This window comes from Morus notabilis, unplaced genomic scaffold (assembly GCF_000414095.1).
Source record: "Morus notabilis unplaced genomic scaffold, ASM41409v2 Scaffold211, whole genome shotgun sequence".
Lineage (NCBI taxonomy): Eukaryota > Viridiplantae > Streptophyta > Magnoliopsida > Rosales > Moraceae > Morus > Morus notabilis.
The window spans coordinates 31330-58409 of record NW_010360013.1 but is presented as its reverse complement, the minus strand read 5'-3'; the positions used below and the strand labels follow the sequence as shown (position 1 = coordinate 58409).

Here is a 27080-nt window from a genome sequence, read left to right as displayed (position 1 = left end):
TTCTCTTACAGCAAACTATTAATGTGACAAAACATATTCGTATTCCTATTTTATGCATGATACAACAACTAATACAGAAACGAGTCCAATAAATTGGGATGGATTTACATTGGGAAGTGTATCCTTGCGTCACGAAAAACGACAAGAATTCCTTTCAGAACTAAAAACAATCCTTTCTTTAAAAAAAAAGAAAATCCATAATTTGATTTCCAAATAGCTCACACTTTGTTGGATAGTGACCCTAGCATATTTCTCGCCTGTGTGTGGGAAGATTTTCCATTTCTTGCTCTGCTTTGCTTCCTTCATTCTGCAACTTCACCAGAATTCATTGAATCTCGCAAAGAAAGCGAAATTGAACTAGTATTAGAAACAGCAAAACAAACATAAAGAGAGACGTCGAAAGATTCATCGTTCTTGGTCGTGAGAATCGCGATCAACAATGGCGTATAGGAGGCCTTTGCAGCTTCAATATGTGTTGAGCAGAGTTGGTTTCAATGGCGCCAGGTCTCTCAGTGCTGTTCCTCAAGGCAAATCCCCTTCTTCTTCTTCATCCTCATCTTCTCAGGACCTCATCAACTCCGAGTACGAGTACAGTGCGCACAAGTAATCTCTCTCTCTTAAACATGTTTTTGTTCGTGATTGCTCGTGTTTTCGTGTTCTGGCTTCTGCGTTTTGAGCTCATTTTGATCTATTTCTTGTTTTGAATGCTCTTGACTCATGAGCGAGAATTTTTTTTTTTTGGTTTTCCGAGTTGTCTTAGCTTTCCGAATTCCATCAGTGAAAAGACTCTTCAGGAAATTGCGTCTCTGGTAATTCGAATCTCGTTGTATTCGTAGGCCATAGATTTGAGTGGTGGTCGCTGTGAAGTTTCATGGCGGTTACACGCTGGTCCTTTTGCCGGTACCATCACATGGCAATGAAGATTTTTAAAAAAAAATTAATCACTCAATTTTCAAACGAAAAAGTAAGATTAAAAAAAAAAAAACCTCAAATTCTTGGTAGATCAAATGCATCGTGACTGTTCATTCATTGCAGAGAGTATGGAGAATCTTTTACGTTTGTTTGTTCAATTGTTGTATTCTCCCTTTTTCTGCAACTTTACCTTTTTGTAGCATTTGATGTAAGTACAGTGGTTCTGATTTCTTCTGTATGATAAATTCTTCTTTGTTAATGTTAATTGAACCTTACATGTTTTCTTTTTCTTTCAAACTTTGTTTTCACCTCCTCTAGTGTGGTTATCCTAACTTCTAATCATAAAAGAGACTAAATTAGGAAAGAAGAATTGTGTCGAAAAAAAAGAAAATTTATGAAAGAAGAATTCTTTGCAATTTCAGCAAAAGAGTCTACTACAACTGGCTAATCGATACACAGTCATGTGGGTTTTGAACATGACATTTTTCTAGAGGCCAGCCTCGCAATAATTAGATAGTGAATATTTTATCCGAATTTATGTATACAGGATATATTGTCTGTCATTTCAAAAGCCTGGGTTCTGTTTTATTGGTGCAACTGCTTTTAGAGTCCCCTTGTTTTTCTATAGTTCTGCGCGGATTGTGCTTTAGGTTTAGGAAAAGTTTCTTATAGCATGTTGCTTTGTTGTTCTTGAAAGTTCATGCCATTTTCTTTTTTATTTGCGGTGTTTTACATTGACAATATCTTGGAGATGAGTTTCATATAGTCTATTTATCTCCTTATCTAAATTTCTTTCCTTCTTGCAATGCAGTTATCACCCAATTCCTGTAGTCTTCTCTCAAGCGAAGGGATCATCTATATGGGATCCAGAGGGCAACAGATATCTAGACTTTCTCTCTGCTTACTCTGCAGTTAACCAGGTAGAAAAGATTGAAATGTATAGCTCTGCTTATTTTGGCGATTTAATAGTACCCTGTCTCTCTACTTAAACCAATTCAAATGAATTTTCTTTGCCTAAAGCAGTCTCAACTATGATATTGATGGATCTTGTTATCAGATCTATGGCTGCAGTTGCATTTATAAACTTGTATAATATATTTCCAATAGTTGTCTTTTGGCCAACTTTCAAGATTCTGTGACTATAGCTACTTTTTTCTGTATCTTAAGGAAATGCAGAGAAAGAGTTTATTTATTTACTGATCGAGTTTTAAGAGAATTTATATCGTTGGGACCTGGCCTTCTATTTTGTTTTCATTACTAGATTTCATCACCTTCTGCTGTAGGGACATTGTCATCCAAGGATCATGAAAGCATTACAAGAACAAGCAGAAAGGCTCACTCTTAGCTCTCGAGCATTCTATAATGATAGATTTCCAATTTTTGCTAAGCGTCTAACAGATATGTTTGGATATGACATGGTGCTGCCTATGAACACCGGAGCTGAAGGTGTGGAAACAGCTCTGAAGTTGGCTAGGAAATGGGGTTATGAGACAAAGAAGATTCCAAAAGATGAGGTAAAGTTAGGAGAATTATTTATAACACATATGATTGTAAAGTAGTCTCTATTATATTTGTTTTATGAGAAGAAGAAGATTCCGAAAGATGAGGTAAATTCAGGAGAATTATTTGTAACACATATGATTGTAAAGTAGTCTCTCTTATATTTGTTTTCTGTAATATGAATTTACATATATAATGTGTGGCAGTATTTGTGTCTTACATTAGGAAAAGTTTGGTAAGCCACAAGTCAGGGGGCATGTTATTTTGAAGGGACTTTACAAGTCAGGAGGCTCTGAACCATTGAATTTGTTATTGTAGAAAAGGGTATCGACCCTTATGTAAAGTTAGGAAGTTTTATTTACCTTCTTTATTTAGAAAAGATTAGATTTAGATTTAGTTTCTGTTTTCCGAATTAGTTATTGTGATTTATTCACTTTCCTATTTTGTTGGGATTCCTAATTAAAAGAAATTTCAATTTCCTATTTTGGTGGATTGGTATGCCAGCCACTCGGTTGGCTTTATATTAGGTTGTAAATCTCTTTTCAATACAAGAAGAATATTCAACGATTTCTTCATGGTATCAGAGCCAAGCTCTGAGCCCTAATCTTCTTTCTTCTTCTTTCTGGCCGTTCTTTATCTGGCCGTTTCTTCACCATGACCAAGTACGGCATGGCTTCACAATCCTCCTCCTCAGAAGTTACCTCTAGATCCGAGTCTCATCCTTCAGTTCCCTCTGTTCCCGATACTTCCCATCTTGTCACAAATCATAAACTCCATGGCCATAATTTTCTTCAATGGTCACAATCTGTCTTCATGTATATCTGCGGTCGAGGGAAGGACGGACATCTCACAGGCGAAACTGCTGCTCCTGAATCAACAGATCCTAAATACCGGTCCTGGAAAACTGATGATCATCTTGTGATGTCATGGCTAATTAATTCCATGACCACGGAGGTTAGAGAAAATTTTCTGCTTCACCAAATAGCCAAGGAGATATGCGAGGCTGCTCGTGAAACGTATTCCAGCATAGAGAACACATCAGAGTTATTTGAGATTGAGACTAGGTTGTATGACCTAAAACAAGGAGATTTGAGTGTTACTCAATATTTCAATGCTCTCACACGCTGTTGGCTGCAATTGGACCTGTATGAGATCCACTCCTGGAAGTGTGCTAATGATTCTGCATTGTATAGGCAGATTGTTGAGCAGAAACGAACGATCAGATTCCTCCTTGGTCTCAATAAAGACCTAGATCAAGTCAGGGGAAGAGTCATGGGAAGTAAACCTTTCCCTACTATCCGAGAAGCTTTTGCAGAAGTCCGGAGGGAGGAGAGCAGGAAGAAATTGATGATGACAGATACTAACATCACACCTGCAGTTGAAGGTTCAGCCTTATACACCCACAGTTTAGAACAATAGGGCTGGCAAAGGACGTCCATGGTGCGACCACTGTAAGAAGCTTGGTCATGTAAAGGTGACATGTTGGAAATTACATGCAAACCTACAGATTGGAAGCCATCTAATGGTCGATATGAAAGGGAGAACCGTGCGAATGCTGCTGTCACTACAGAAACTAGTGCAGATGGCAGTCCATTCACCAAGGAACAAATTGAGGCACTGCAGAAAATGCTTAGCCAAGTTGCTAATCCTGGACAGGCATCACACTCCACTGCCGAGCAACACACCAGCCTTCTTGCACATCAAGGTTTCCCATCCAATGCTTTTATTGTCCAAAATAACCAATCAAAACCGTGGATAGTTGACTCAGGAGCCTCATACCACATGACTGGAGACTTCAACATTCTCAATAATTTTCAGCCTTGCACTAGTCACTCTGGAGTCAGAATTGCTGATGGATCATTCTCACCAGTGGCAGGAACCGGATCAGTTCATTTGACAAAGGAACTTCTCCTTTCCTCTGTCCCTTATGTTCCTAAATTGAGCTGCAATTTACTTTTCGTCAGCCAATTTACCCGTGACCTAAACTGTGTTACTAAATTCTATTCCAATCTTTGTGATTTTCAGGCAGTGGATTCGAGGAGGGTGATTGGCAGTGCTGAGATGCATGGTGGTCTATATCTGCTCAAGGAAAATAATCTCCAAAATAGACAAGTTCACCCTTCAAGTTGTATTTTAAAGTCTAGTCCAAAGTCTGTCAAGTTTGCTTCTAATTCTGTGTCTATTTCCAATTCTAATTCTGTTTTAGTTGAAAGTCAAGTCATGTTATGGCATTATCGCCTTGGTCATCCAAACTTTGCTTATGTCGAGAAATTGTTTCCTCATTTGTTTATCAATAAAAAATCCAATTTTTATCAGTGTGAAAAATATCAATGGGGCTCGGTGGTTTGTGACATTCATAGATGACCATACAAGAACAACTTGGACCTTTCTTATGAAAGAAAAATCTGAAACAGCCACCATCTTTCATTCTTTTCATTCAATGATCTCCACTCAATTTCAAAGCAATATTCAGGTCCTCAAAACCGATAATGCTAAAGACTACTTTAATTCCATCCTTGGTTCTTATCTGTCCAAACACGGTATCATTCATATAAGCTCTTGTGTCGACACTCCACAACAAAACGTAGTGGCTGAGAGGAAAAATAGACATTTGCTTAAGGTAGCCCGTGCCACTATGTTTACCAATAATGTACCTAAGCATTTCTGGGGAGAAGCCATACTCACAGCCACATATCTCATAAATAGGATGCCCAGTCGTGTCCTAAAATTTCAGACTCCTCGCCATGTTCTTATAAATGCATATCCACATATCCGCTCCTTTTCTTCAGACATACCACTCAAAGTCTTTGGTTGCTCCTCCTTTGTTCACATCCACCACAATCACCGCACCAAACTTGATCCCAAGTCTCTCAAGTGCATCTTCCTTGGTTACTCCTCTAATCAAAAAGGTTATAAGTGTTATTCTCCAATCACTAGAAAAGTATATAACTCCATGGATGTCACCTTCTTTGAAAACCAATCTTACTTTCCCAAATCCTACATTCAGGGGGAGAATTCAAGGGAATATCAGATTTGGGACCTCCTTCAAGACACTCAAGCCAGTTTTCCTCCACCAAAATCTACCACTGTCCCTGCCATTGTCCCTATCATTGAAACAGAAACAGTCACAGAAACAGTCCATGTTCCTACACCTGAAACAGAACCAATGGTCTCAAATCCACCACAACTTGACACTAATAATCCTGAACTTTGTGTCTATAGAAGGAGAAGACCAGCTGAGCACATAGACGAAACTATGCAAAATCAGCACCCTCAATCACCAGAACCAAGTCCTACTGCACTCGATGATCATAATGGTATGGATTTCTCATCTTATGACACTCGTGTTCCCATGATTGATGATTCAAATCTTCCAATTGCTCATAGAAAAGGTGTTTGTGGGTGTACTGGACATTCAATTGAGAAGTATGTAGCCTATGGGAAATTACTACCTTCTTACAGGGCTTTTGTCACAAACCTGGATAGTGTGAAGGTACCTGACTCTATTCAAGAGGCTCTAAAGAACCCAGCATGGAAAAAGGCAGTAGAGGAAGAGATTCGGGCTCTAGAAAGTAATAACACATGGATTCTTACATCACTACCTCCTGGTAAGAATCCTGTTGGATGCAAGTGGATATTCACTGTCAAGTACAAAGCTGATGGAAGTGTCGAGAGATTCAAGGCTAGACTTGTAGCAAAGGGTTTCACACAGTCATATGGGATAGACTACCAGGAGACTTTTGCACCTGTGGCTAAACTCAACACTGTTCGAGTTCTACTCTCTCTTGCAGTGAATCAAGATTGGCCATTATACCAACTTGATGTTAAAAATGCCTTCCTGAACGGGGATCTTGAAGAGGAAGTCTACATGACCATACCTCCAGGGCTGGAAAACAGGTTAAACAACAGGCAAGTTTGCAAACTGAAGAAGTTATTGTATGGCTTGAAGCAGTCTCCTCGTGCATGGTTTGACAGGTTTGCTAGGACTGTGATAGCTAATGGATATCAACAGTGTCAAGCTGACCATACACTGTTTGTTAAAAGCAAATCAGGAGGGAAGATGGCTATTCTCATAGTTTATGTTGATGATATCATCTTGACAGGAGATGATTCAGAGGAAATTCTCAAATTGAAGAGGCTGCTGGCAACAGAATTTGAGATCAAGGACCTCGGGACTCTGAGGTATTTTTTAGGAATGGAGGTGGCTCGGTCTAAGGAAGGGATCGTCATATCCCAAAGGAAGTATATTTTGGATCTGTTAAGTGAAACAAGTTTACTTGGATGCAAACCTGCTGACACGCCTATGGATCCAACTAAAAGATTGAGCAGAAGTGAAGAACTGTTGACAAGGGAAGGTACCAAAGGCTGGTTGGGAAACTCATCTACTTATCTCACACTAGACCTGATATTGCATATTCAGTCAGTGTAGTAAGTCAACACATGAATAATCCAACTGAGGATCATTTAGAGGCAGTAAACAGGATTTTGAGGTATTTAAAGATGACTCCCGGACATGGTTTACTATTCAGAAAATGTGAAAACCGTGAGGTGGAAATCTATACTGATGCTAGCTGGGCAGGAGAGCTAACTGATAGGAGATCAACTACTGGCTATTGCTCCCACGTCTGGGGCAATCTTGTCACTTGGAGAAGCAAAAAGCAAGCTGTTGTCTCTCGGAGTAGTGCATAGTCAGAATATCGTGCTCTTACACTAGGAATATGTGAAGGAATGTGGCTACAAAGGTTATTAAGAGAACTTAAAGTTGAAGTACAAGACTCAGTCAAGATGTTCAGTGATAGTCAAGCTGCTATTAACATAGCCAAAAATCCTGTACACCACGATAGAGCAAAACACATTGAGATTGATCGACACTTCATCTCAGAGAAGGTCAACAATGGGATTGTTCAGCTCAGCTATGTTCCAACAAAGCAGCAGATTGCTGATGTTCTCACCAAGGCACTTCCAAGGGTTAGTTTTGATGAGTTGAACTCCAAGCTTGGTTTGTATAACATATACAACCCAGCTTGAGGGGGAGTGTAGAAAAGGGTATCGACTCTTATGTAAAGTTAGGAAGTTTTATTTACCTTCTTTATTTAGAAAAGATTAGATTTAGATTTAGTTTATGTTTTCTGAATTAGTTATTGTGATTTATTCACTTTCCTGTTTTGTTGGGATTCCTAATTAAAAGGAATTTTAGTGTCCTATTTTGGTGGATTGGTATGCCAGCCACACGGTTAGCTTTATATTAGGTTGTAAATCTCTTTTCAATACAAGAAGAATATTCAGCGATTTCTTCAATTATTAAAACAAAACAGAACAATATACCCAAAAAAAAAAAAAAAAATCTTCTTCGATCCATCTCAAATTGGCCAAGCTTAACACACTTACTTGCCTTCGTAAGCCTTCATTGTTTTATAGGTTTTTTAATACTATTTCCTTTAGTATAATGTTCAAATTGTGCAAGCATATAAATTGTTAAGCATGGAATTATGAGGAATTTCGTTAGCATGTTGTCAAGTCATTACGTGTTTGTATATGGCAATGCTCTTGCTGAGGTACCTTTTGAGGATAAGAACTGTGTCATAACTCCTGCTCGTCTTGGTTATTGTGTATATGTCAATGCAGCATTTTAAGTTTCCTTCAACTTGTTTTTATTGTCACTTCACCTTCTTCTTTTCTCAATATCATTCGGTCTTGGATTTTCTCATTTTCTCAACTTTTGTTCACCTCCTAACTGAATTTATGTGATTATTAGTGATTTAAATTGACGTTCCTAAAACTTATCTTTTTCTATTTTTAAATTCTTGCTTCATAATGCCCTCCGTTTTATTTGTTTTAATAAGTAGACTAGTGTTGCACATGGTTTCTATGCAGGCTATCATTGTATCATGCTGTGGATGCTTCCATGGTCGTACATTGGCTGTCATCTCGATGAGCTGTGACAACGAGGCAACCCGAGGTTTTGGACCTTTGTTGCCTGGCCATCTTAAAGTTGATTTTGGTGATTCAGCAGCCCTTGAGAAAATTTTTAAAGGTTTAAATAATTCTTTGTTCTCTTAAATCTTCATGATGCTTGTCATATTTCTTACATATCTTATGATATGATTACAAACTGTTTCATTTGTATAAATTATACCAAATTTTTGAGTCAAAATAGTAACACGACTAAATAAAAATAACTCATTGTGAACTCATATCCTTCTTATGATTGATAATTACTATTTTGGGGACAGAAGAAATTATTGTTTACCTTGAAATTGTTGATTGTTGTGGGGTGCAGAAAGTGGAGATCGAATAGCTGGATTTTTATTCGAACCCATACAAGGAGAGGCCGGGGTATGTTTGGAAATGAATGCTTACTTTTTTTTGGAATCTAAAAGAGAATTTTACATGGACATATAGTTTGACATGTCATTTTCCAAACCTTAAATTGTGGGGAAATGGCCAAATTGCATATATTTGTGAGAGCATATATATTGAAGTTATAGATTTAGGGAAGAAAAAGATAATATTTCTGCTTGAATTACAAAGAACGAGTACATGAATAAATTGCAAAGGAATGCCCACAAAATCAACAATTACAGCTCACACACAATCAGCAAATCCTCTGCTATAAACTAGGAATGGAAACTACATTTATTTCTGATTTATTTGCAAAAATAAAATATCCTAAAATAGCCTAATTAATTCCTACAAATCGGACACCCCCTTTCAAGTTGGTGCATAGATATTAAACATGCCTAACTTGCTTACAAGAAGTTCAAAATTAGGCCTGAAAAGTCCTTTAGTGAGAATATTTATCAGCTATTTGTTGCATAGTAGGGACAAAAGGCATGCAAATAGCTCCACAATCAATCTTTTTTTTTATGAAGCGTGTTAATCTCCACATGCTTCGTGTGGTCATGTTGCATTGGATTCTGTGCAATGCTAATGGTGGCTTTGTTGTCACAATATAGCTTCATTGGCATGTTTATTGGCATCTTCAGCTCTTCGAGAATTCTTTTCACCCGTAGCATCTCACAAACTCCGTTAGCCATTGCCCTGTATTCTGCCTCCATGCTGCTTCTTGCAACTACATTTTGTTTCTTGCTTCTCCATGTAACCAGGTTTCTCGAGACATAAGTGCATTAACCTGACATGGATCTCCTGTCAACAATCGAGACTGACCCAATTTGCATCAGTGTAAGCCTCAATAATCTGTTGTGAGGTCTTCTGGAAGAGCAAACTTTTGCCTGGAGTGCTTTTCAAGTATCGAAGAATCCAATAAACTGCTTCAAGATGTTTCTCATAAGGTGAGTGCATAAACTGACTTACCAAACTCACAGCAAAAGCAATATCTGGTCGAATATGGGATAAATAAATCAATTTTCCACTGGATCACCTTCTTTGTCATCCCCAAGCTTCTGATTGGGATCAATTGGAGTGTCTACTGGCCTGCAACCACTCATCCCAGACTCCTTAAGGAGATCAAGAACATATTTTCATTAAGACACAACGATTCCCTTCTTTGATCTCACACCTCCATGCCCAGAAAGAATCTTAGAGATCCTAAGTCCTTGATCTCGAATGTTTAGGAGAGAGAAGTCTTCAACTGGTTTGTCTCAAATACACCATCTCCAGTGAGAATTATATCATCCACATACACAATTAGCACAACTATCTTTGCATCCCGTGAATGTCTGATGAACGTAGTATGATTAGCTTGCCCTTGAGTGTACCCTTGACTTTTAATAAACTGAGTGAATTTCTCAAACCAGCCCCCGGTGACTATTTCAACCTATATAAAGATTTCTTCAGTCTACACACCTCTGTTCCAAACTTCTCATCAAATCTTAGGGGTGCATCCATTACACTTCTTCCTCAAAGTCCCCATTGAGAAATGCATTCTTAACGTCCAACTGCTGTAGAGGCCAATCACGGTTAGCAACAAGAGATAAGAGAACTCTTACGGTATTTAGCTTCACAACTGGAGCGAATGATTCCTGGTAGTCAATGCCATAGGTTTGAGTGAATCTTTTGGCAACCAGACGTGTTTTGCACCGTTCTAGTGAGCCATCGGACTTATATTTGACAGTGAACACCCATTTGCACCCTACAATTGTTTTTCCTCTCGGCAAATTGACTAACTCCACGTGATGTTCTTCTCAAGAGCTTTCATCTCCTTGAAGATAGCCTCCTTTCACTCGGGAACTTTCAAAGCATCCTGCACACTATTAGGAATCTCTAAACAAGACAATTGAGAGGTAAAGGCATGAAAAACAGGTGAGATTTTTATATGACACATAATGTGATAAAGGATGTTGGGTGCATGACCGACACCTTTTCGGTGTGCAATGGGAAGGCTTAAATCATTACTCAGAATTGGGACTTGGCTCAGTTTTTGGACTAGGAGACTCAGAACTCGAAGATGAAGTAGGTTGAACGTTTTGTAAAGCCTCGGTAAGGATATTGCTTGGAGTATTTACGGATTTTGGGCAGTGTAAGGGATTGGAGGACCTGTTCTTTTGAGTTGTCTTCCGTCTCGAATAAACAATGTCAAAAGTTTTTAACCCTGTAGTTCCTTTGTTAAGAGTTGTGGAGTCATGAACATCATGAGAGGGCATAGTAGGAGTACTTGAATTTTTAATGTCTAAAACACTCGACCCACTTTCTTCACTTTCTCCTTGTATAACAACACTCGACCCACATTCTTCTGGTATAACAACATGTGGGTAGGTTGAACGGTCAAGGTGGGGAGAGAATTAGATTCTTCGGTTTGGAAAACATCATGGAAAGCCGAATCTTGGATTTGGTTCCCCCTGAAGATGAGGCATGAAGTATGAGTGTAACTCAAAAAAAGTAACATCCATGGTAACAAACATATTTTTTTTTGGAAATAGGTTTGAAACATTTATACCCCTTTTGAGTGGAAGTATAACCAACAAAGACACATTTTGCAGCTCGAGACTTAAGTTTTTCGCAATTATAGTTATGAATGTGAACAAATGTGGTACAACCAAATATCTTTAAGGGTAAAGAGGAAGATAGCCTATTTGTTGGATAAAAGTTATGAAAAACCTCAAGAGGTGTTTTAAAGTTCAAAACTTTATTAGGCATCTAATTTAGCCCTAAAGATATTTAGGTACCTTATCGGTAAAAAGTAAAGCTCGAGCAACTTCCAAAAGATGTTTAACTTTGGTGAACAATTCCTTTTTCGGGAAAAAAACTGCCCCAAAACATTTTTGAAATATTTGCGACCACTATCACTCCATAAAATTTGAATGGTTTTTTGAAATTAAGTTTGTACCAGTGTAGAAGATTTTGAAAATTATTTCCACTTCAGATTTGTTTCTCATCAAATAAACCCAATTTAATCTTGTGCGATCATCAATAAAAGTCACAAATCATTTTTTTTCTTCAGAAAACGTAGATGTGCTGTTGGCAAATTACCAACACCAGATTCAAGAATTTGGAATCTCAGAACTCACACAAAACAAGAACACGAATGAATTTGTTTTACCGAGGTTCGGGATAAATCCCTACGTCCCTGTTGAGCTTGCCCACTCGAAGCTCTTTTCACTAATGGGGAAGAAATTACACCCTCACAGCTCACTTGATTACAGAATCCCAACCAGAAAACAACTCAAGAATCTCTCCAGAGAAGAAACCCCAAATTACAAGAATTTATCCCAGAGAAAATACCCAGTGGAAAAGATCCCTAACTTTCCTAGACTTTCTTACTACCCAAACACTCTCAACTGTTTCTCTCTCTACAATCTTGATTCTTGCAGATTCTTTCACTAGAACCCAAAACGAGAACTCTGTATTATATATTATTTCCTAAAGCTGAGCTTCTAGTTTATATATACATCAAGGCCTCGTTCATTTCACCGATTCGAGTTTTCAGTTTTAAGTTTCTAAAGTAAAAAGCTCTCAGAAAATGTCACATCTAACTTTTTTTGCTACAATGTAAAGCTCAGTCAGAAAATGTCACATCTCAGCTCGAATTGAAAACTCGAATCCGCGAAGTGAACGAGGCCCAAGTATACACTAATAGAAAGACTTGGCACATGGGAGAGACTAATTTAGCTTTCCATGTGTTATATTACAATTGGACTCTTTAATAAGACATATAACCAGCCTTAGATAAAATGGCATGTAGCTTCCTCTCTTCAAGCTGTCGTTGAGTTGGAATTACTGCTACAAAATTCCACCTTAATTCCAATAAGCGACAGTGTGAATCTTCTGGAACAATAAGGAACTCTGAGTGGGGTCATAGCTCCTCCTTCACTGCCTCACGTTTTGCCTATGTTGAGCAGTTCCAAACACTTCTAGAACTTCCCAGCATGAACCACCTTTGTAGCCATATCTGAAGGATTGTCTTCAGTACTGATTTTCTCCAATTCAACTACTCCTTCCACTTTCTCCCTGATGAAGTGATGCCTAACTTCAATATGCTTGGTCTTCTCATGGTATACTGGATTCTTAAACAAATGGACGGCTGACTGATTATCAGAATAAATTGTTGCTGAACCTTTAAGAACTTTGAGCTCATTCAACAAACCTCGAAGCCAAATAGCTTCTTTGAATCCTTCTACTCCAGCCATGTATTCACCCTCAGTGCTAGGCAAAGCCACTACTGGCTGAAGCTGTGACTTCCAGCTTATACAGTTTCCACCCAAAGTCATCATATAGGCTGAAGTAGATCTCCTTCTGTCCATGTCACCTGTGTAGTCAGAGTCTACAAACCCATCCAAGGTTAAAGGACCTTTAGAATGTTTGTAGATGAGACCATAGTTTATAGTACTGTTTGCATATCTTAGCACCCATTTTAGTGCTAACCAATGCTCTTCTCCAGGATTTGACGTATTCTTGCTTAGAACACTTACTGCAAAAGCCAGATCAGGCCTAGTGCAGATCATAGAGTACATCAATGAACCTACTGCACTTGAGAAAGGAACCTTAGCCATTTTGAGCTTTTCTTCTTTGGTGGTTGGTGACTGTTCTGCTGAGAGTTTGAAATGGCCTGCTAGTGGAACCTTAACTTCCTTTGCTTGGTCCATAGAAAACCTTTTAACAACTTTTCTCAAGTACACCTCCTGAGAGAGACAAAGCACCTTATTTCTTCTATCCCTCTTGATGTTAATGCCCAGAATTCTCTTAGCACATCCTAGGTCCTTCATGTCAAATTCAACACTAAGCATCCTTTTGACTTCATCTACTGTCCTCAAGTCCTTACTCGTAATAAGCATGTTGCCCACATAGAGTAAGAGATAAACTGCTTTATCTGTGTCAATGTCTTTATAGTATAAACAGGCATCATAATCACTCCTCTTGAAACGTGCTCCTGTCACATAGTGGTCAAATCTTTTATATCACTGTTTGGGTGACTGTTTTAATCCATATAAGGATTTCTTTAGTAGACACACCCTGTCTTCACTTCCTTTAACTTCAAAACCTGGGGACTGGTTCATATATATTGTCTCTTCTAAATCATCATGTAAGAAGGCTGTCTTAACATCCATCTGCTCTAGTTCCCAATCCCTATGAGCAACCAAAGCTAGCACTGTCCTTATTGTCTTATATTTCACAACTGGAGAGAATATTTCTGTGTAATCTATTCCTTCAACCTGAGTGAATCCTTTGGCAACCAATCTTGCCTTGAATCTCTTAGGTTCCTCAGGTTTGCCTCCTTCTTTTATTTTGAAAACCCATTTGCAATCAACAGTTTTCTATTTCTTGGGTCTATTTACCAAAACCCATGTTTTGTTCTTCAATAAGGACTGCATTTCTTCATTCATGGCTTTCTTCCATTCTGCTGCTAATAGGCTCGAGACTGCCTCTGCATAAGTCTTTGGTTCGTTTGTTGTGTAGAGCATATGCTATCAGGTTACCCCCTTCATACCTCTCGGGTGGTTTGATACTCTTTCTTGGTCTATCTCTGGATAATAGATAATCATTCAAACCCCTTGAAGTAGAGGGTTGCAGATCTGTTTCCATCTGTGTAACCTGTTCAGGAACCTCTTGCTCTATTTGAATGGGATGATCCGAAAGGTCTTGATCTGTATGTGGGTGTTGTGGCTCTTCAAGTTGTTACTGTTGGGTCGAGTAGTGGTAGTATCTGAATTTTCCACCTCCAGCTGGATACTATGTTTAGGAACTGGTCCTATACCTGCAAAATCAATAGAGCTAGCAGTATCTTTTTCTTTATTTAGATAGGGCATATCATTTTTCATTAAAGATAACATCTCTACTGATTACAATTTTATAATGAGGACTATTTCTAACGCACAATCTGTACCCCTTAGCACCTTCAGGATATCTTAGAAATGTACATTTAATAGATCTAGGATCTAATTTTCCTTCCCTTTGGTGTGCATAATAAGCTGTACAATCAAAAACCCTAAGGTGACTCAAGTTTGGAGGTTTTTCTGTCCAACATTCTTCTGGTGTTTTTAAGCCAATGGGTTTATAAGGGCACCTATTAATTAGGTAACAGGCTGTACTTACAGCCTCTCTCTAAAACTGTTTACTGAGGCTAGCACCAAACAACATACACCTCACCCTCTCCATCAAGGTCCTATTCATCTTTTCAGCTATGTCATTTTGTTGGGGTGTTTTCTTGACAGTTTTATGCCTAATTATACCCCTTTCTTTACAATAACTTGTAAAGATGTTATGGCAAAACTCCATCCCTTTATCAGTCCTTAGAGCTTTCAATTTCTTGGTGGTTTGGTTCTCAACTAACGCTTTCCATTGTTTAAATTTCTCAAAACACTCATCTTTAGTTTTTAAAAAGAAAAATCCACACTTTTCTAGAAAAGTCATCCACAATGGAAAGAAAGTACCTGTGACCTCCATGTGTTGGAACTTTTTTTGGCCCTCACAAATCAGCATGGACATAATCAAGTGGCTTCTGAGCTCTGTATGTTGATGCAACAAACTTCAACCCGTGTTGCTTCCCTAGGATGCACTACTCACAGAAGTCAAGGTGGCTAACTTTATCTTTTCCAAGCAATCCTTGTTTACTAAACTCTTGTAGGCCTTTTTCACTAACATGACCCAGCCTTCTGTGTCATGTTGTAGTTGCAGATTTGTCCATCTTTACTGCAGTTGTTGTACCAGTGATGGTGTGTCCCTGTAATACATAAAGGCCTTGTTGTTTTCTGCCTTTCATTATAACCGGAGAACCCTATAGTACCTTCAGCATTCCACCTTCAGCCTTATAGGCAAAGCCAGCTTCATCTAGTGCTCCAAGAGACACTAGATTTCTTCTAAGTTCAGGTATATGCCTAACTTGTTTCAACTTGTAAATTGTGCCATCATTTAGCTTGATCACAATGGTACCTATACCAACTATTGTGCAAGAGTTGTTGTTGCCCATGAGAACTCTTCCACCACTTAGTTGGTTATATTCAGAAAACCAACTCCTCTTTGGACACATGGTATGTACAACTTGAGTCTAATATCCACTCGTTCTCTTGTTGACTACCACCAATCACCAACATCTCTGAACTCTCATACCCTTCATCTGAACTCGCCACAGCTGCATCTGCTCCATCAGATTTTTGTTCTGCAAGTTTCTTTTTCCATTCTTTGCAGAATCTTTTAATATGTCCTGGTTTGTTACAATAGAAACATTTCCTGCCACAAGTTCTTGACTTTGACCTGACTTTAGGCTTACTGTTATCTCTCTTTGGGGTTCTTCCTCGAGAGAATAGTCCTTCATCTCTAGCAGTGTCTTTCCTTTGAGACATATCCATCTTGATTTCTAGCTCTCTTGATCTTAAGGCAGATAGTACATCCTCAAGAGTCAAGCTTTCTCTGCCGTACTTAATAGCATTTTTAACATCCTTAAACGATTCTGGTAAGGATATTAAAAGGATTATGGCCTGGTTTTCTTCCTCAACCTTTTCACCAATATTGGCCAGGTCTATGACAATTTTGTTAAAATCATCCAGATTCTTCTCAAGGCTCTTACTTGTATCATCTTAAAGCTAAAGAGACTTTCTTTAAGATAAATTTTATTAGTAAGAGACTATGTCATAAACATTTGCTCCAATTTGAGCCATACCTTTGCAGCTGTGTCTTCCTCGTTGACTTGTCTGAGAACATTATCTGCGAGATATAGAATTATTGTTGAATAGGCTATTTCTTGCATTTCGACTTTTTCCTCCTCAATAGCTTTGACATCCTTCATCTCGCCTAAGGCCTTCGCCACCTTTTGTTGAACAAGGATGGCCTTCAATTTCTTTCTCCACAATCCGAAATGTCCAGATCCATCAAACTTTTCTAACTCAAATTTGGCTGTTCCCATTGATCCGGAATTGAAAAAAACTATATATATATTTCCGTGAAAGACTTCAAGAATCTTGAATCTTGTTATGAGTCTTCGATTTAAGCGCTTCGCAACCGAAAGCTCTGATACCACTGTTGGCAAATTACCAACACCAAATTCCAAATTCTTGAATCTGGTGTTGGTAATTTGCCAACATGTGCGACACGGGCCCCAAATATCACTATGAATCACAGTAAATGGTTGTAAGGTTGAGGTGAAAACGATGTACAATGAAGTTTCGCAAACTGACACACTTAACGTTGAAAAGAAGATGGACTTTTATTATGGAATAAATTTAGAAACAAGTATTTTAAATACTGAAAATTAGGGTGGCCTAGCCTATAGTGTCATAACATAACATCACTATCTTTGGAAACAAAAACATAATTTAAACTAATAATTTGACATCGTCCACTCGAGTCAGATCCATCTTCAAAATAATAGAGTCCATCTTTCTCCCTAGCACTACCAATCATCCTCCCCGAGGTCAATTCCTAAAACTTACAAAGTGAAGAATAGAAATTAGCTTGACACTGATGATCAGAAGTGATTTTACTAATGGGCAACAGATTACAAGACAAATTAGGAACATGAAGCACATCATGAAGTTACCAAAGGAGTGAGTTTGACAGTTCTTATCCCCGCAATCACTGAGAATGAACCATCTGCAATCTTGACCTTTTTATTGCCTGTGCAGGGACTATAGGACGAGAACAATGTAGAGCAACTAGTCATATGGTCAGTTGCGTCAGAATCAATGATCCAAGAATGAACAGAATTAGGAATGACACTCAAACAAGCAGTGGTTAAAGAATTACCCTTCTGAGCGAAAGAACACGATAGGTTAGGGACAAATTTAGAGATTGAAATAGTTTGTATAGGTGCTCTAATTGTTCCTTTGTGAAAGGGAATGCCTCCGAGTTGGTAGAAGACTCTTGAGTTTCTTTAGTCGTCGCTTGAAAGGCCCGACCATCGTGTTTGGATTTTGGCTTCTAGTTTGCTGGTTTACCTTGTTGTTTCCAACAAATCTCCTTTGTAGTGATAGGATTATGTTAGTAATTAGTAATCAATATAATAAGTGGTTAGTAGTTTGTTATGTTTGTTAAGTAGTTAGTAGTTAGTTAGGCCTTGGGATTGGTGAGTGGATTAAGAGATAGTGAGTATAAATAGAACGGAGGTAGAATAAGGGAGGATTATTCAGTTTTGTGAAACTTCCGAGAGAAGATAGTCTAGGGAGAGCAAGAGATCTCTCGAATATCCCCATATCTCTTTCTATAACCCAATTTCCGCCATTGATATTAATCAAAGCTTCCTGTTAGCATTTCTTTTCCGATTTGTCATTTTCAATTGGTTGTTTGGATTGGAGCTTATCAAATTGGTATCAGAGCACTTTCTTGGGCGAAATTCAGAGAAGATGGAGGGAACATATGGACGTTGGGAGCAATTAGAGAAGCCAATGGTTTCTGGAGAAGATCCGGATGCGTAGATAGCAAGAGTAGAAGAATATTTCTTGAAAAATTGATTTTCAGAGCAAGAAAAAGTGATGTTCATTGGGCAGTTCATGGAAGGTAAAGCTCTTCAGTGGTTTCAATGGGAGGATAGAAGGTGGCCATTTGTTTGTTGGAGTGCTTTTAAGACTTATTTGTTTCAATGTTTCCAACCAGCAAAGGTAAACTGTTATATTACGAAGGTTGAAGCCATGGTTCAAAACGTGGAACAACTTCTAAAAAGGATGGAGGAGAGATTTGGAGCGGCGGGGGCGTCGACCATAGCAGCAGATTAACGTCAAGAGCTATCAAATTGCAAGATGAACGGCGATCTGGAGTCGAAATCTAGGTTTTCAGATCCTAGAGTTTCCAATGTTGGGGTTTTTGGAGGTTAGCGACCAAATCTGGGAGACCGAATCCGACGAGCGACGCTAGAGGAAACGCGATCAGAACCCGATGAACACCTACAACGATCAACGCCATATGAGCTGCGAACTGGTCTGTATGGCGATCTGCAATTAGATCTGAGTGGGCCGACGCAACCAATTTTGGAATCGCGGGAGGATGGCAATGATTCGATCAATTTTTCATGATCGGGTGCGATATCGCTCAGATATGAGTCAATCGGCACCAATCTGAGGGCGGATGATGATCGGAGGCCGGGGAAGGAGGCGGATCTTCCCAGAGAAGAGGCTAGGATTTTCGGACTTGGAGATGTTGGCCAGGATCGAGTGGAACCGCACAAGGAAGGGCAGATCAGACTACCGAAGGGGAAGGTGGCTGAACGCGAGGAGAACCCGCGCAGTGGAGGGGTCGATCTCGACCAGAATCGACCCAATCTGCGACGGGACCAGCAGATCGGCGTCGGTTGCGGCTTGGGAAGCCCAGATTTGCAACGGGGAGGGCTGATCGACGCCGGATTTGGCCTGGGCAGTGCTCAGGATTGGCGGGAGTTACGATTCGTCCATAATCTTTTGGATCCACAACCTGGAGGTCAGATCGGCGGGGAGCGGTGCCGTGGAGTGCTGATTGGCGATGGGCTGGAGTTGAACTACGACCAGAGGCCGCGCGGAGGAGAACCGGTGGACGGGGCGCTGGTAGATGTGGAAAGGCAGAGAGGGAGGCTTGTCTGGCTGCGTGATTCGGAGCGGAAAGCCAGCTCCGATTTGAGCCCATCTGGGGCTAGTTGGGTCAGAGAATTAGACCCGGATTTGGCTGGGTCTTGCGATTCTAGTGTGGGCAGAGTCACATTGGGCTTTGTTGGGCCTAATTCAGGCGTAATAGGTTTAATAGGGATATTCGGCGTGAGTTCCAGCAAGATTTGGGCTGGGTTCCGAAATTCTAGCCGGATTTGGACTGGATGTCGTGATCTTGGCGCGATTGGGGCTGATTACCGCACAATTGGGGCTGTGCTTCGTGATTATGGTGCGATTGGGGCATATTCCGGCGAGCTAAGTGCAGGGTTCACCTTTCCAAGGCTCTCTATTTTTGGGTTAATTAGCACTGAGTTGGGTTCTTTGAAAGTTGCTGCTACCTTTGACGTTCCAAGGTTCACGTGCATTGAAATGGGAAGAAGATGGCATCATTCAAGTGCAATTACCTGATCAACACCTTGAGGACAAGGTGTCTTAGGGAGGGGAGTAATGATAGGATTATGTTAGTAATTAGTAATCAATATAATAAGTGGTTAGTGGTTTGTTATGTTTGTTAAGTAGTTAGTAGTTAGTTAGGCCTTGGGATTGGTGGGTGGATTAAGAGATCGTGAGTATAAATAGAACGGAGGTAGAATAAGGGAGGATTATTCAGTTTTGTGAAACTTCCAAGAGAAGATAGTTTAGGGAGAGCAAGGGATCTCTCGAATATCCCCATATCTCTTTTTGTAACCCAATTTCCGCCATTGATATTAATCAAAGCTTCCTGTTAGCATTTCTCTTTCCGATTTGTCATTTTCAATTGGTTGTTTGGATTGGAGCTTATCAAATTGGTATCAGAGCATGCTCTTCCTCAGGCCCACGTTGCAGAAGGGGCGACCTGGAAGGGCCAGAGTGGGCCATCCAGAGTGGGCCGCTGTGGACGTCGGTGTCGGAAGCGTGGTGGTATGTTAGGCTCCTGGTTGAGTCCCACATTGCTAAAATATGGGCTTAGCATGTGGGTTTATTACCACTTGGGCACCTTCTCCCTACAAGCTAGCTTTTAGGGATGAGTTCTACCCAAGGGTTATAACAGTATGCCATGGCTTTTTGCAGTGTTCGTACCTCGATTTCTTATACCCGTCGTTTTCCTCTGGATACAAGGGCCGAGCTTTCAGTCTCCAAGTTGGGGCTGGTTTCATTGCTGTGTAGCATTTTTCTCCTCCTTGCTTCTTCACGTCTGACTTCAGAAAACACTTCCCGAATGGAAGGCAGCGGTTTCCTACCAAGAATACAGCCTCAAGCTTCGTCCAAACTCCGATTAAGGCTGGCTAGAAACATGTTGACCCTGTCGCTTTCCTCTCTCTTCTTGTAACGAGCATAGTCATTGGGATTCTCTCAAACATCGTCATAGCACTGATCAAGCTCCTGCCACAACGTCACCAATTCGTTGTAATAAGTGGTGACATTTCGATCATTCTGCTTGGATTGCCAAAGTCGGGTTTTCAACTTGAATATTTGAGAGGGGTTTTCAAGGTCTGAGTAAAGATGACGAACGGCCTCCCACACATCTCGCGTAGTAGGAAGAAAAAGATGTGGTTTCCCAATAGTTGGCTCCATTGAATTTATGAGCCAAGCAGTAACAAGGGAGTTCTCAGACTGCCATTTTTTAAAGTGAGGATCTCCTGCAAAAGGTTTTGAAATCTCACCAGTCAAGTGCCCGATCTTGCCCCTGCCATCAATTGCCAATTTCACGGACTGAGCCCATTCGAGATAATTCTGCCCATTGAGTTTCGTGGCCGTGAGTTGCAGGTTAGAATTCTACGAATAAAATTCTGCAGGAACTGGTACGGAAGAATTTGCAGGAGTAGGGTGACTAGTTTCGAAAGAGCTTGAGGAGACTATAAATTTATTTTAGGTGCCAGTCATCCCTGTCTTGTATGACATCGTGAAGGAGAAAGAAAAGAGCACGGTGGCTCTGATACCATATAGGTTTAGGGAAGAAAAAGATAATATTTCTACTTGAATTACAAAGAATGATTACAGGAATAAATAGCAGAGGAATGCTCACAAAATCAGCAATTACAGCTCACACACAATCAGCAAATCCTTTGCTATAAACTAGGAAAGAAAACTACATGTATTTCTGATTTATTTGCAAAAATAAAATATCCTAGAATAGCTTAATTAACTCCTACAAATCCGACAGAAGTTCATAAGTTCACTTATAAATAAGACATGGTTAACTTGTATTATAACCATCATTACCAGCATAAGTATCAATCCCATGTTAAGTTATTCTGTAACTTCAGTCAAGATTTTATGATAACTCTAGTAAAAGGAGGAAGAATGGAATTTTTTTTTTTTTTGTGCAATACAAAGGATACCTAATTAGGCCAATCCGTCTTTTTGTTATGGATAAGGAATTAAATTTTCTAAAGATGTTACATTATATCCTTGTAGTCGTTGGTTAAATTTTGTATACCAAGAAGATAGGTTTAACCTCTATGTTACCTAGATGGAAGCTTAAGAGCTTGAATCCACTACTTTTCCCAAGTCATTTAAGGAGCCTTACGTCACAGTGGTCTCTGCAGCAGCGTGGTCGAAGGCACAAGCAGGAGGTTTTGCCTAGGAGACTTAGAGGCCGTTGGTTCATGAGCTCATCAAGTTTTGAACCCATGAGCTACTTTGAACTAATTTTTGGTTCAATGTTCTGGTCTAAAATACTTGAGTCTTATCTTCTAGTTTTGCATGCCTTATCTTGTATCGACCGTTAGATTGTTGCCACAAGTGCTGATCCAAGTTGTTCATTTAAGAGGCATTGGCCTATGAATAGGGGCCCCCTAATTTGTAGCATTCACAAGAAATCTGAGTTATTGTAAAGAATTCTCATAATAATAGAAGTTCTTTATCCTCCCATATTTCCTCCTTTGTTTCTCTTGTGCATTAGAGTTTGCTAGCCTTGAGTTTACTTAAGTGAGGCTGCTTAACATAGCATGAAAAGCTAAGGTCGTTTGTCTTCCCTGCGAGACGAAAATGTATGTGAAAATTGATATTAGAGCCACGTCGTATATGGTAACAAGGTGCTCCTAAAGGATTGGAGGGTGGATCCAGTCCTGCGCATGTGAGATTACGCAGGAGCGTGGCTGCAAGGAGCAATTCAACCCCATTACTCCAAAGCCGCACCGTAAGTCCAAAGATCTCGTTTCTAGTTTTGATTCACGTTTGCCTCTTGTGAAGGAAAGTGTGGGTGGCATGGGATCCTAGATGGACGACCTATACTAGAGGGTGAAGGCCTCAGAGGCGTCGAGATCCATAGTGCAATTTGGGCTATAGTGGTTTAACTAGAAGAGTCTCTGTGAGAGGTCGGAGAAGTGAAGACCAATTTGTTGGGGAATTGGCTAAGGTGTGTGAAGTTTTTCGGCTTGAGATTAACAACAGTTTGGCCCGACTCATTGACACGTGAGGCGATATAACGTGGTGCAAACGCACCATGGCAGTTGAGCTAAGTATAACTGTCGAAGCTCATAAGATTGAGGTGCCAAACTAGTGAGCTCTAGAAGTCATATAATGCTTGGGTAGTTGACAACTTCTTGTGGGGGCTATATGAATACTTTGGACTTGTAGGCATCATGGAGGAGGCCTCCAAGATCCAGTTTACAACTCTTTATATAAAAGATGTCACCATGCTATGATGGAGGAGAAGGCGAGGAGATATTGGGAAAATGGGTGCGCCATCTCCACATATGAATGATTGGTGCTTCCACCGATCCTTTATCAACACCTCGTTTCACCGGTGTGTGGACCAAGCTCTGATACTAACTGTCATGTACCTTTTTGTCTAACAAGGCCAGCTCTGATACTAACTATCACGTACCTTTTTGTCTAACAAGGCCAGCTTTGATACTAACTGTCATGTACCTTCTTGTCTAACAAGGCAACTTTGTGGCCTTACTAATGCTATTTAAGCGGCCTAACTCACACAAACTCAAGGCTAGCAACTCAAACAACGAGAGAAATAGGGAAGGAATTGGGAGAAAATGAAAGAACTTCTATTTACTATCAGAATTCTTTACTAGTGACCTCTGAATTCAAATTTCTAGAGAATGTTACAAATGAGTGGTCCCCTTTTTATAGGTCAAGGCCCCTTATATGAATGGCCTAAATCAAAACATGTGGTAGCGATCGAACGGGTGATACAAGATAAGGCACACAAAGCTAGAGGATAATACTTAGCCTAAATTATTCTTGGCCTACAAAAGTACTTAGCCAAGAAGTAAACTTAACGAAGAAGGAAAAGTCTTCTGAAAACCCTAAGTTTTCAAGGCCAAACCTTCGGCTTGTGCACTGCCGCCGAGTGTGGTGTGACAGTAAGCTACCAAGTTGTGTGGGCAAGCCGAGTGTGGTGTGACATTAAGCTACCAAGTTGTGTGGGCAAGTGGACAACGTAGTAACCAGCTCAAGAACTGGTTAACCAGTTGCGTAATGACCTAGCTAGTAAAGAAAATTGGTTGAGCGAAGTTGGATGATGGTCCAAAGATGGAGAACATGGAATCTACCACGTTGAGTGAGTTTCAGCAAAAGACTCCTATAAATAAGAGAGGGATGGGACTGAGCAACGCCCCAGACTTTTTCGTCTTGAGCATTTGCTCTGTCATGTTTTTACTTTTGTTAAGAGAACATGAAAAGAGAGTGAGTGTATATTCCTAGATATTCGAAGTTCAGCAACTATAGTAGACGTAGGCCTCCATGTGTCGAACCACTCTAATCCTTTGTGTCCTGTCTTATAATTTGATTTATGTTTTTGGTTTTTGCAATCATGTGATATTTTTTAATTAGAATTCAATATGAAACCCCTAAAATGCATTAACCAAGCTCTGATTGAAGATAAAGTGTTGCTTACGTCTAGTTTGAGCTTCTTCGCACGCATTTAGTGTCCATTCACTTCTTTCAAAGAAACTGAGAATAGCAATTTGCCTTTTGTTGACAGGTTATAATTCCTCCTGACGGCTATTTAAAATCTGTCAGAAATCTATGCTCAAAATACAATGTCTTAATGATTGCTGATGAAATTCAATCTGGCTTAGCACGATCAGGAAAGTTGTTGGCTTGTGATTGGGAAGAAGTTCGCCCAGACGTCGTGGTAAGCTTCCAATTTCCTTTTCAGTTTCTACTGACATTTGCATATATTAGCTGGTTCAATCACCAATTGAGTCCACTAATATGTTTCTGTAAGAAAAGAGACTTTTTTATTTATTTATTATAACTTTTTATTTTCAGATACTAGGAAAGGCATTGGGTGGAGGAGTGATACCTGTCAGCGCAGTTCTTGCAGACAAAGATGTAATGCTCTGTATCCGCCCTGGAGAGCACGGAAGGTTTGCAGTTTAACTATTTGGTTTGCATTGCCTGTTCCTTAATTAGATAAAGGAATTAAGTTACAGCTTCCATTTTTCATAACTTTTCTATATGTTTCTGGAATTCTTCCCCGGAATATGATTACTGTTTTATTATTGGGACTTTCTTTGGTACGCCAACATACCGGTAGGCCAAGTTTTTTGTCCGTCGGATCTGTATAAAATCACGTAAAAGTCAAAAAGTACATAGATCTAACGGTTAAAAAAGCTTGGCCTACTTGTATGTTAGGCGTACGAGAAAATTTCCCTTTATTCTTTCGCTCGTGATTTGCCTTTACTACAGTTTCTAGAAAGAATAATTATTGGCTGTTCAACTAGCACAACTGAATTCCAATGGAGAAACAAGAAACAAGAACCAAAGGAGTAGGAGAAAAAAAAAATCCTTAGGACAGAGAACTGATTTCTAGATTTTCTGTTCTAGGTGTATAGAACTGTAGAAGCAGGTGCCCGAGGAAAATCAGTAGCATGCAGACGGTCTAACCTTTTTACACATAATGGCCCCAACCCCAAACCAAACCGCTTAGTATCTCAAGTTTTTAAGTCTGCTGATGATGTAAAGGTTCTAGTCCACTTCCGCTTTTCAAAATTTGAAAAGCTGGCTTGATTGGGCTTTTCCCTCAAAGATTTATTTATTTATTTATTCTAAGTGTCTTGTGCTTGATATGTTTATGTTATAATTTACTTTTCCGTCCAATTTTGCATTTATGATGCAAGAGCTCACCTTGCTTTTATTTTTTTTATTTTTATATTTTTTTCCTTAGTACCTTTGGTGGGAATCCATTGGCGAGTGCAGTTGCCATTGCATCACTAGATGTAATCAGAGATGAGAAACTTGCTCACCGGTATCAAATTCATTGCTCAATGCTGCTTACCTAGATGGCATTTGAAGAAAAAAGAACATAGTTTGGATAAAATGCTTCGCGTTTTTTAAGTTTTTGAATTTGTGCATGCATATATAGTTATTTCATGCTTTATTTGTCTACAGATCTGCACAAATAGGACTGGAACTTGAGAATCAGCTACTAAAGATTCAACAACAATTTCCTGACTACATAAAGGAAGTTCGAGGAAGAGGCTTGTTCAGTGCCGTGGAGCTCAATAGTAAAAACTTGTTCCCCATTTCTGCCTATGATATCTGTCTCAAGTTGAAGGAAAGAGGAGTTCTTGCCAAGCCCACACATGATACTATTATCAGATTAACTCCTCCATTATCGATGAGGTATGGAACCATGCTTGTAATCGTTATTTTTTATCTTTTCCACGTGACAACCAACTGTTACTTTGCGTTGGAAATGTGCTTCCCACGCATGATTTTCTCATGCAGTAGTGAGAAAATAATTAATAAGAAGAACCTCCAATAGCGTGATGTATACTAACCCCTAAGATTATTGCTCTGTTGCATGTCACCAGAAAACAGGAAGATAATATTGACGTACATTGATTACATACAAACAATCCGTTGTGTTTTTCTGTGCACATCTCTTCTCATTGACTTATTTAAATAACTTTGACGTCAAATTTTTTCTCCTTGTATTGATCATAAGCTTTTTAGTTCTTTTCTCCACCAGCATTATCCTTTTTAGTTCTTTTCTCCATCAGCATTATCCTTTCTTCAAGTCCTGTCTAAGTTGGCCTTTGTTTGCTATTTTATTGAACTGCCCTAAAAATCAACCTTGATGCCACAGTTCAATTAAACACATTATATAGGGTTAATTACGCAAATGATCCTGAACTTTACCTTCAATCTCACTTTGATCTCTAACTTTTAAAATGTCCTATTTTTTGTACCAAATCTATCACTTTGTTTCAATTTCGGTCCCCCTATTCCACAAATAATGCCTAATATATTATCCGTAGTAGTTTTAAATTCCCTCTTCTTTTCTGAGTGTGTTTAGATTTTATATATTTTTGTACTCAGCTTAAAAAAATAAACAAACAAATAAAATTTGTTACGCGTTCTTTGATCTGTGCATACGTGTAAGATCTGTATATTGTTGTTTTCACCTATGGCCGACCAATTCACTAATCACATTTTATAACTCGCAGTTTGGATGAGCTCCAAGAAGGCTTAAATGCACTTCGTGAGGTTCTAGAACTCGATTTACCAGAGTTGCAAAAGACTAAGCCAAAAGATATCCCTCCATCTGCTTCTGACACGTGTGACCGTTGTGGGAGAAACTTGTATGCTTCTACAGACAAAGATGTCTAAGTGGCATGGGAATTTTCATTTCTATATAAAGACAATTACACAGTATTTTTTTAGGTTTTTCTCTTGCCAATAATATGGGAATTCAATCCTCATGAGTAGCTTTTCATT

At 39.4% G+C, this 27080-nt stretch overlaps 1 protein-coding gene across 1 annotated transcript; it reads left to right on the top strand.

The window, feature by feature from the left end:
* Nucleotides 1-206: 206 nt before the first annotated feature.
* LOC21388801 (ornithine aminotransferase, mitochondrial) lies at nucleotides 207-27080 on the top strand. The gene is made up of 10 exons (XM_024164003.1): nucleotides 207-603; nucleotides 1724-1832; nucleotides 2196-2426; nucleotides 8287-8446; nucleotides 8693-8748; nucleotides 24337-24489; nucleotides 24627-24724; nucleotides 25525-25605; nucleotides 25749-25982; nucleotides 26810-27080. The coding sequence occupies exons 1-10, from the start codon at nucleotides 440-442 to the stop codon at nucleotides 26970-26972; spliced, it is 1449 nt and encodes a 482-aa protein (XP_024019771.1). The 5' UTR covers nucleotides 207-439; the 3' UTR covers nucleotides 26973-27080.